We start from the raw sequence: 12,000 nt of genomic DNA on the forward strand, positions 1-12,000 counted from the left end.
GGAGATGAATGCTTGCAGAAGTGTTTTTCTGCATGCTTGTTTTCTTAGTATTAATATGTTGGGAAATATCACTGTCAGCTGAGCGTGAGAAGGGGATGGGGAGAAAGTTTTGGAGGTTTGAAGAAAGAGGGTCCGAAGGGTGAAAGGGTGACTACATGAGGGAAATACAGTATGACTGCTGAACAGCTGAAAGGTTGCATTTGAGGCTTGCTGTCATGGATTGAAAGTTAGTCTGGTCCACATGGAAGTGGTTTTTCTCCAGCCAAGGTTATGCATGAGGGAGCAGCTCTGTGACAACCTAGCGGGTGGGGTGGGGGACTTGGGAGGGAGGTTCAAGAGGGAGGAAATACATGGGTACGGCTGATTCACATTGCACAGCACAGACCAACACATTGTGAAGCAGTTGTCCTCCAATTAAAATTAATTTTAAAAAGTGTAGTTACTAAGTAGTTTAATCAGAAGTTCTCTGAAGGCCTGATCCAGTATTAATTGTGATTACCACTATACCATTAAATCTCACAGATTCTAAAGAACTAGATTTCCCCCTTGAGTATGATTTTTTTTTTAATTTTTTATTCTTGTTTTTAATTGAAATAGCTTGACATATTCTAATTCAGTTCTTTGGATGTTTTATTATCTTTCACTTTTCCAGATAGTTTCTTGTCAAATACTTTAGAGCTTTCAATTGCTGTTCATTTTATTTCAGTAGTATCATTAAGAACTGACTTGTTCAGTTGCTTAGTCATGTCCAACTCTTTGTGACCTCATGGACTATAGCACACCAGGCTTCTCTGTCCTTCACTGTCTCCCAGAGTTTGCTCAGATTCATGTCCATTGAGACCAGTTATTAAGCCTGAATCTGTGTTTTCTTCTCTAGAGATTCCCAAAGTAGAACTTGAGCCCCATTAACTTGCTTGCTACAAGAAAATGAATGCCAAAGCCTTTGCTTAAAAGTATGCCATTCGAGTAGAAGAAAAAACATTGTTGGAGGAGGATGTGTAACTGAATACAAACAAATTACTATGATTAGAATTCAGGCAGAGCCTTTGTCCTCACTCTCTAATTTGCGATCTTTTAGCCTAAGAACAACACTTCTTGTTTGAGCCTATTCTCAAAGTATTCAGTTACTGTAAATTATGTTAAGACTTGGGTGTGTATCTGAATCAGTGTGAACTTATTTCATGAATTAACAAGTAATCAGTATACTACTTGTCTTATAGCAGTGCTTTCTAGCATCTCTAACAGAGTAGACAGTAATTTCAAAGTGAAATAGTTGTAGTCCATAAATGAATTCTGACTTCTTGTCTCTAGTGATCTTCCTCTGTCCTAGTCTCCCACGCTCTTTCACATGTTCTCACTCAGCTTTCAGTTTCCTGCCCTACTCCGCCTCTCTCATGCCCTCTCACACACTTTTCTTTTGTACATTACCCAGATCCAGGCTTTATGCCTTCTTACCTTGGTACATTCTCAGGGCAGCAGCTATTGTCCTGCAGCTGCCCGCTTGGAATCCACAGCAAGAGAGCAGAGAGCTCTTGGTAGGCTAGCCAGAAGACAATGTGTGTTGGCTCCGGAGGGACCAACTGAGCCTGTGAGAAGATCACCACCATCCACTCCATGCAGAGGAGAGTTCTGAGCCATGCAGCACTAGAGGATGTTTGGAGCTAGCCTTGTGGGCAGAAGAGAACTCAGACCCTGGCCATTCATTCCTCAGTTAGTTTAGAGCAAGTCCTCGACTGCCAGTTCAGCTGTTCGGCCTAGGTCCATTAGTCTGAAAGCATTGCATCACTGGGAGATCATGTTAATTTAATTTCTCTCTGTGAAATTAAACATTATTTTTAAGCAGGATATTGGTAAATTAACATGCTTATTTTAATTCTACTTTGTCAATTACACAAGTTAATGATATTAATATTGAGTTATTAGAATACAAAATATAGATAGTGTTAAAGGAAAATTAAATAATCTAGAGAGAAAATTCTTAATTACCTTAACACTTAGCCAAGGCATGGGTTCCATTTTTTTTTTTTTTTCTTTTTTTTTTTTTTTTTAAAACTTATTTAGCTGCACCAGGTCTTAGCCGTAGCACACAGATCTGTCCTTTCAGTACATGGGCTCTCTAGTTGTGGCATGTGGGATCTTTGTTCCCCTACCAGGGAATGAACCTGTGTCCCCTGCATTGCAGGGCAAATTCTCAACCACTGAACCACCAGGGAAGTCCCATGGGTTCCATTTTTATTGTATTGTTGTGCATTAGTTGCCAACTCATATCCAACTCTTTGTGACCCTATGGACGGTAGCCCGCCAGCCTCCTCTGTCCATGGGATTTTCCAAGCAATGGAAAATGGATTGCCATGACTGGAATGGGTTGCCATTTCCTTCTTCAGGGGATCTTCCTCACCCAAGGATCAAACCCGCATCTCCTGCACTGCAGGCAGAATCTTTACCTCTGAGCCACCAGAGAAACTTTTTTTTTTTTTTGTATAGGGACAAATAAACTTTCAAGCAAGAATTCTAATAATTTAAGTCTTTGAATATTATTTTGTAGGGTACATTTGTAAACCTGTGATTAAAGGACATTTTTTTCTTCTTGGCCTGTTACTTAGAGACCATAACACTGATTTTTAACTAAATTTTGGTGGGTCTAATCTTAAAGCTGCCAGCATTTATGGGAAGGTTTTAAGCCAATAAATTAATAAATAAATGGCAGTATAAAAGTCCCAAGGGCATGTTGTGCTTCACAAATCCTTCATGTGAAGTATCTGAAAATTGTCTACAGAAACACTTTTATTTCTAAACCTGGACATTAAAATAGCATAATTTATTATTTTCCTGTTTTCATTTAAAATATAAGAAGTTCCCCTACTAATCTGCTGTATAACAAAATCAAACATACTCCTCAGTCCAGAAATAAGCAAAGAAGGCCAGAGACTTTAAAAGGAATTATATTTAAAAGCTCTGCATTTAACTCTTTAGAGTCTCACCTTTCACATTTTCCTTACTCTTGATATATTTTTCTCAAATTTAATTTTTCAATCAACAGAATATTAGAAGCAATAAACTAAAGGAGAGATGAAGAGGACAGGTAGAGACAGGTGCTGTAGTCTGTCGACTCATCCTGAAGTCAAAACAGAAAGAGAAGCTAAAAAATAGACATAGAATTTCATCACTGCTCAGTAGATGGTCCAGTTTTTGTACAGATAGCCCTGAGTTGTTGGTAAGTCGTTAGATTATGTTCAGTGTATTCTATTTCAGATGGCAGGAAAGCATGCCCTGCATTTCCCAAATACTGGCTCTTAATAGCTAAGCCCCTCTAACGCTGTCAGCCTAGGTACGTGCTTCCTCAGGGTGACACACACGTTCCTTTGGGGAGAAGACACTGGGTGAATGAAGACATTTTAAAAACTTTAATACTAGAAGACAGATTTTTAGTGATTTTTAGATGTTTGTTGTATAGATGATTTATATATTTAAGTCTCAGAGGAGTCTTATGTATTAACATGAAGTAAACAAAGATCTGTTTTTTACATTGAGTCCATTGGAATAATGTATGCAGTGTTACTTGTTTCTGAAAAAAAAAATCAATTTTTTTTTTTATTACCCTTGGATAGTCAATAATTCATCACTGTCTTTACTGGAAAGTCATTGCAGAGTTGTACATATGTTTGTATTCCCTAGCTTGTTTTGTAGTTTGCATATTATATTTCTAGACACTTTTATCTGGTAAAAATTAACTATTTTCTGAAGTGTCTTATGTTTATTTCTAGGACTTACTAACAGGTTTCAGTTTTACATTTTCATTTTAATTTTACCACATTTTAAATCTATAACCATACTTGTAATATTCATCTTGATTTCAATAAAAATTAATTTATATTTATGTTTGCAGTGTTCAAAGAAAGAATTTTAATTTGATATCAGGATAACTAGACTAGGACTTCTTATATCTTGTGTCCCTCACACAGAGCACAATGCCTGGCATTTAGAGGCTTTCAGTAAATATTGTTAGTTGAGTAAATCTAGTGTTTGTAAAGTCTGTCTGATTTCCTACTCAACTTCTTATGCAGTCTTAATAATTTATCTCTTTATTTTCTAGGCAATGAATGGCTTCTTCAAGGACAGATACCATCTGGAGAGATAGAGAGCATTTCCAATCAACCAACAATCTCACTGCAGATTCCTGGAGATTGTTTATCACTTGAGGCCATTCTGTCTATCAGCGTGTTTCTCTATTACTGTAGCGCAGACAGTAGTGCCTGTATGATGAAGGGAATTTTGTTCAGCCAGCCTTTGCAAATAACTGAGACACAGCAAGACTGCATACCTCCAGTAGAACTCAAGTATATATTTTAGCAAGCTGACTAGCAACCCAGTGCTGCCTCTTCTTGATATCCCCACCATCACTGTAATTTATGAAAAGAAACTTTATTTCTGCCTCTGGGTACCCAGAAACCCATTGTTCAGTTCTAGCAACTGATATTAAAATAAAGCATGCTGCTTATTTAATTATTATAGACAAATTCCTTCATTCTGGCTGTGTACCAGCAAAGTCACTGACCATGATTCGAAACATGATTCTGTAATCTGGGCTGTTACTTGGCACAAGACTTAAGGCCGTGTTACAGGAAAGATAATTTTCAGTGAATACTGATAACAATAATGATACCAAATATTTTAACTAACTTTTTTACCTTTTATGAAGCAGCACATCAGAATGTGTAGATTTCACAGTAACTTTAAACAGTGCTTAAGATCCAGTCTGTGTGTTGGTATAAGGACACTTGCCATTCAAGGTGTAAGGTCTGTTTTAGGTCAAGAAAAAAAAATGTCTTTTCATCACAGTAGTAGCTTAAAGAGCATCTAGGTGGTAAAAATGTTCCTTGTTCTCTTCTGTGATTTTCTCATTTGAGATATATTTATGGTTATAAATTATTTGCTATTTTAGCATACCATTATTAATGGTATGTTAAATATTCTGTATATTTCTATATACAGAAAATATATTTCTATATTTCTGAAAGTTAGAGTCTCTAAGGACATATACAGACTCCTTTTAACGTTTTTCTGAATGAATAGTTTTAGTAATGAATGAACAGTCTTAGCAATGAATGACTCCTTAGAAATATTATGACTTTCAAGGAGAGAGGGACTTCAGAACACATTACTGCATGTGACACCACTTAATGGTAAAGAATTAATTGTTACCGCTAAGTCCGATGCAAATGGGTATGTATGTTGTATTAGAAATTTACATTTCAGTTGAAGCATTAAATGCAGATTTGCTAGGTTTGGGGTTTTTTTGGTTCCCATATTGAGAATTTAAATGATCATTGTTGTGATGTTTTTAAAAATAGCTGTTAAGCCTTCAAGGTGAAAATTTCAATATGAAGCACTTTTATGCTTTCATTATGTATAGTATATCTTAATATATTACTTTAAAATATTAAGGCTGAAACATACACTGACTTGATGATCCTGTTTTTGGTATGTTTTTTTCTAACCTTAAAAGAAATAGTCACCAGAAGATTTTGGAAAGGTTATTTTTTTCAATGATGCTTTCTCTTTATAACTATTTTAAAAGACTCTGCTTGTTTTTACTAAAACTGATTCCACATGTTTGTGGTTTAATCAGCTTACAAGATTTTAAAAACAACAGGTGAATCATACTTATTCAGTAAATATTTATAGACAATAATATAACATAATACACCTTCTCGCTTCAAAACCAGTGCACAATTTGAATTGTAATTTTTTAAGCATAATCATCTGCCCATATCTTTATATTCTTTTGAAATACAGTTTTGAACATACTATTTCAGATTACCTAAATATGAAGTAAGGGAATGCATAGATCATGACTAATTTGTAGCCTCCTAAAGCTATTTTTAAAGAGAAGAATAAATGTAAAGTTAAAAGAAATTCTGTTTAAAATTATTTATGTATATGCATATATATATATATATATATATAAGTACCTCATAAACCTTTCCTCTCCATAAAAAAAAATGTTCTGTAATAAAAGAATGTATAATATTGACATTCTCTTTTATGGAGAATAGGCCATAGTCATTTTTAAAATCTCATTTTATTATTATACTTCTCATTTCCAGCTGGACAGAATGAAAATAGTTTGGCTTAATTTTTTCCTATTTAAGGACATAAACAATTTCACTCTCTGAAGAAAACATATACACTTTTAACTCACTAATGCAGGAATGCTTGATAATTATTTTTGCAGTATTATGCATGAACTTACACACAGTATATATTTTCATGTACATTAAAATCCAAAAATATTTCTAGAATATATTAATGTTCATTTTGGCTGTATAGAGTTTTCTGTTTGTATTAAGCTTATACTCTTCTTGATTTTTAACTACAGTTCTATTGAACATTCTTATTCTTACCCATCCAGTAATCTACATTGTTTTTCACATTTAAAATATTATGTATACAGATTACATGATTTTTTGTAAATCATGTTAAGCAATATAGATAGGTTCTTAGAATTTATGACTAACATAATAAACCTCTTACATAAGAGAGAGCACTAGAAAGTGCATTTTTAAAAACTTTTGTGATTCCTGAGTCTGTTTTTAAATTTATGGCATGAAGAAAAGCAAAAGTTATGTTCAGTGATAGTTTGAAAAACGATTTTAGTGTTAGTCACCATAATCAAAATGCCAGTAATGTGGCATTACATACACTCAGACACAATACCTGGATCTTTGCCCTAAATTATTCTGCTTCTTTGTCACTGTTTTTTTCCAACATTCTTTACATCACTTCACAAATGGTAAAATTCTCTTTTCTGAACTTATACTCAGGATTGATATCTCTGAAAATAATTTTGGTTATCTTGGAAATGCTCAAGCAAATATTTAACCTGTCCACAAGGGAAGACTTTACAGTTTAATCACCCGTAAGTGTAACTTCGACAAAATTCAATGACTAAGCAACTTTCTCCTAAGCTATTGTAATAATATATTTACCTATAGTATTATCAGGCCTGCAGAAAGCTATAAATCTTAACACAGCCCCCCAAAAGCTTAGTATATGTAGATAAATGTACATGTCTATATACTTACACAGATACAAAGATCAACTAAATTTCTCGCATAGCCAGTATAGTCTGGAGATAGTACCACTGAGATAAGTTGCTCTCTGCTTGCTTTTTCATAGTTGGAAAATTTGGGAAGACATTAACATTACATACCTCTGTAATATAGTAATTTTCTACTTGCCTAACATTTAGTATTAGTTTATATCTGTCGATTAGAAACAGTCTAACCATTATATTTGACATAGGAACAGTCATCAAAAACTAAATTTCTTAACTCATGAATTGCATGAAAATATATGCAGAGGGACTGTGTCATGTGGTGGACTGTGAATGGTGGAATTGTGAATATTTTCAGCTTTTTCTGTTTTTTTTTAATTGTGGAGTTGTGAATATTTTCTACTTTTTCATTTTTTTTAATTGAGCAATGGGTTATTTAAAAAAAAAACAACTGGGAATATGCTTTTAAAGACTTAAAATGAACTGAACAGTAAGCACTATTTACATAATAACTTTTTCTGAAGTCACTTTTATCAAGAAAGATCAGAACTCAGTTTAGAGCTCTTTGATCTACCAGTTCTCTTCAGTTTGTGATTTGGTGGAGACAAAAATAATTGTGGCTTTTGCTGCTAGTATTTTTATTGTGTGATGTAGTATAGTGTTTATAAACACAGACTCTGCAGTCACTTGGATTCTGCCCTATAAAATGGGGTCACTATACCTGCCTTATGGGGTTGCTGTAAGGGCTCAGTGAAATAGTATTTGTATAGCAGTTAGTAGATAATGAAACTGCCAGTTATTGGTCATTAATAATAATGATAATAATTTATGACCATGAAACACATGGCTTCACACTTTCTTTGCAACTGCAGTTTCTAAAGGAAACTATTCCTCTACCAACTGTGTGGTATGTTAATACTCTCCGCAGTGCTGGGATTCAAGAAGAGAAATAGTTTTATAATAAATATATTACTGTTTTATAAACGATGTTATAAAGAAACAAACCTACAGTTTTAAGAAGTTTTTTAAGACCTGTAATGATGACTAATGAACTTCCTTTGAGAAAGTCCAGACATACCCTAAACCATGTTCCTGGAATATCCACTGATGGTGCTCTTCCAAGTGCCTTCATGCATTTTGCCTCACAAATCAGACAGGTAGATCTTCTGTCCATTTTACAGATGAGGAAGCAACTTAAAATGTTGGCTTCACGTCTCAAGTTCAGCACTCCCCGAATAATTGCCTGATGCTGGAGAGGTGCCCGGTGTAGGCAGTTGCTCAGCCAGTTTTGTTGAATGATTAAGAGTGACTAGTGGGTGATGGATCTTTTATTTGAACACAGATCTCCTAATTTCTAGCTCTACTCCTAGGCATAGAGTGAAAACAAACTGGGATTAAGAGTATTTATTTTTGTGAATGCTTTCTTAAGCCTTTGCAGTATTTGAATAAAGTTATAAGAATAATAGCTAAATCTATTCAGTGCTAACTATGTGCCCGGCACTTTTCTAAGTGCTTTCTGTGCATTAACTAGTTTAATCCTCACAACCACCTTAGGAGAGAGGTTCTAGTTTTCCTTATTTCTCTGATGAGGAAACTGAGACACAAAGAAGTGGTAAGCAATTAGACCAGCGTAATTGAGATCAGACATTTAGGACTGGCCCAACCTGGGTGCATCTACTCAACTACCATGCTTTTATGCCTGCCTTTAAAAGTGTTTGTTTGGTTTTTTTTAAAGCATAAATCTTCCATAGTTATATATAGTAACTAATCAACCCAAAGAACTTATAAAAGTCCTAGTAGTGATTGTTTTTGAAGTTTAAAGTAAATCCATTTAATTATATCAGCTTTTTGGACTTTTCATTATACATAGTTATCCTTCAGGGTTTGGAACAGTCTGTATCATTGTTTCTCTCAGAAGATTTTATGTACCATTCTTTCTGAAATTCAGATATTATCAAGAGTTTTTCTTGGCAGATGGATGTATTAAAGAATTAACTAGCCATTCAGTATTAGTTCCAACAATGCTATTTTAATTGGTCTTCAGAAGGTAATTATAAGACCTTGTCACAAGTATAACCGTATTCTTAGTACAGGACTGTCTCAAACCTTTGAAAGCTTGTTCATATTTAAGAAGATAACTGTTTTAGTGACCAAAGTGAGCTATAGAAACATAATACTCGGCCCGTCTGTTAACACACAGAATCATCAGCCTACTTGCTTAATAACTACTGCAGTATATAGACCTTACCCCACTCTGCCCCCCAGGACTCAAGATATATGCAATTCCATTCTAGTAAAGTTTTCACCAGGTCAACCTATTATTCCAGGTTTAGGTACTATTAAAAGGTCTGAAGTAGAATGCTGCCTACCACGGATTATGATTCATGAGCATCCAGTTACAAGAATGGAAATGTTTTTCATTTATCATCTGCTAATTTAAATATTACTAGAATTTGTTAATATTGTTATAAAATTCCAAATCAGAAATCTATAAGGAAATGTGCATCAACTTTAAGACATGGGAGTGTTATACTTTACAAGTAGAATTAACTGTTAATCACCAAGATTTCCTCCTTTTCTCTTCCAGTGGCACACAGTTTATTTAAATGAATTCACAGTAACCATAAATCATGATTTTGTTCTGAATATTTAAAAGTGTGTCCCCACCCCCCTCTTTTCCTTGCAGTAGGATAATAGAAAGCATGGCATTAAGAGCTAGAGGCTGGACTAGCCTCCTGTGTGTATTCCGTGCCCTGCACGCCTTGGCCCTTTTACTATTAGACTGCGGTCAGCCTGGCTGGTTTGGGCCAGGGCTGCCGGTCTGACCGCAGCCTGGGAAGAGCAGAGCAGGAGGCGGTGCGGCCGGCTTCTCTGACTGCATCCCCTGTGTTTCGCGGTGTGCGGATTCGGTTTAGTTTCTGTCAGAAGTTGGAGTTGGAAAGTGAGAACCCCAGATACCTGTGGACTGTCAGCCTGGCTGTAGTTATTCCTTGTTTGGGACGTCCCTTTTCCACACTGGCATGTCACTCTCAAGTGGACCAAAGGACATTTTATTCTGTTGAAAGCCCCGTGATCAAAAGGAAAGAATTGTAAGTACTTCCAAATCTACTTCCTGCCCTGTACCAACCATATCCTGAAAAGCCCTGAACAAGCTTGGTGAAGCACTAAACAGCCACATACTCGCAAGCATTTTTGGAACATGTCAGGGCATGGTATGAATTCCTTCCTCTTAAAGGAGCAACTTTCAGAGCTGGTGTTTTTCAGTAGTACAGAATTAAGCAAAATTGTCAGATTTTTTTATGAGTTAAAGGGACAGTGGAATTTATTACCTTTTGCTTTTAATATACTGGGTTACATATTTATGTTTGAAATGAGGCCTCATAATAGAGGGGGAAAAAAGCAATCCTCAAATTTGAATAGAACCAGTTTAAATAGTATTTTTGATTATCTAGTGTGCTATGCTCATAAAAACTATGTGTTAAGGTATATAGGGTAAAACAGTTGATAAATTATGGTAATGAAAGGTAAAAATAGACACATTAATTTCTGAAAATGAAGATGGGCTCAGTCTTGGAACTATCTTCTATTTTTAGATTTTTGTCATCATTATTCTTAGTCCCACCAGAAATGTGTTAACTCTGTGAGCATGTGCAGAATGGGCTACCTGTTGTGTTCATTACATGTTCAGATGCTAACAAGTGTGTGTGTGGAGTTGGAATGTACTTTCTCTGTGTGCCTCTGATGTTCATCACCCAAATTTACCTGTAGAAATACACAACCACATCCACTCCACACCTTAGGCTTCCCTGTCTTTGAAAACAGTGTCTGTAGAAGTTGCAATGAGGAACTATATAGTTCCACAAATGACAGATATAGTAGATTGGTTTTGTTGTGGTAAATTTTTTTTTCTAAAATTCTTCATATGTCCATTTCTAAAGAAGGAGAACAGTGTGCTACATGACTTTAAAATCAATTTTACTCTACTTGGAGGTATATGTTTCTAATTATGTTATACATAGGTTAATATTTTTTAAAGGTTTAAGTTTTCACTGTTAGGATGCATTGAGAGTCAGTTTAGAAATGCTTTAATTGCTGTCATCACTTTACATGTGGGTTATGGATTAATCAAAGTTTGCTGTGATACATATATATCACATACATACACATATACATACATATATACACACAATCACTTTCAAATTGTAACATTTCATAAATTTGTCAAGTTTTAAAAACTCAGACTCTTCCCCTCTTGTGTGTGTACTAAGTTGTGGTTTTATCTTTGAGAATAGTGTTGGTCTGCTGTGCTGACTTCACTTCTATCATTCCAAGAGTTTGATTATATCTAATTTTTCTTCAAAGATAAAGAATGCGATTGAAATCCAATTTACAGGATCATGTATTAGACTTAGTTGAGTTCTAAAAGAATTGACTTGGTCTGCATTTGTGAGCATTTCATGTAGATAGAGTAATATATTTTTGTACAACACTGTATTTCTACATTTATTTCAAGTCTGTTTTCAGTGACTTTTTCAAGTACATGTGTTAAGAGAAGATGGTTTGGAATGAGAGCACAGTGGCCTTCATTTCCAACTCAAAAGAAGTGTATAATACATGTGATTATAGAAAACCAGAATGTGTTTATACTGTACACTGAAACCTAATGCCTCTTTTCTAAAGCTTTGTACATTTTTTTTTCATGAAATAGATTAAATATTTTCCCTCTAAAGCTATGTTTCTCTTTTTTATGCTGTTTTAAGTATACCATGAGATCATTTTACTGCTTGGAATCCTATCATCCAGATTAAAAATGGTGCATAGTTTGGGTTGGAGGAGTCCGGGAGGTGAGATGAGGGTGACCAATAGATGTGAGTCTTATGATCCTAGCTTTTGTGTTAAGTGATTCAGGAGTTTTAGGGAGAGGGGTTAAAACCAGGGGTTAT

At 35.0% G+C, this 12,000-nt stretch overlaps 1 protein-coding gene across 1 annotated transcript in view; it reads left to right on the forward strand.

Moving 5' to 3' along the window:
• NHLRC2 (NHL repeat containing 2) overlaps window positions 1-11,790 on the forward strand; it is a 62,027-nt gene extending 50,237 nt beyond the window's left edge. Inside the window, exon 11 of the mRNA XM_043925211.1 lies at window positions 4,094-11,790. Coding sequence (XP_043781146.1) covers window positions 4,094-4,350 — 257 coding nt within the window. The 3' untranslated portion in view covers window positions 4,351-11,790. The remainder of the gene's footprint in view (window positions 1-4,093) is intronic.
• Window positions 11,791-12,000: the final 210 nt, after the last annotated feature.

Source organism: Cervus elaphus, chromosome 15, assembly GCF_910594005.1.
Source record: "Cervus elaphus chromosome 15, mCerEla1.1, whole genome shotgun sequence".
Taxonomy (NCBI): domain Eukaryota; kingdom Metazoa; phylum Chordata; class Mammalia; order Artiodactyla; family Cervidae; genus Cervus; species Cervus elaphus.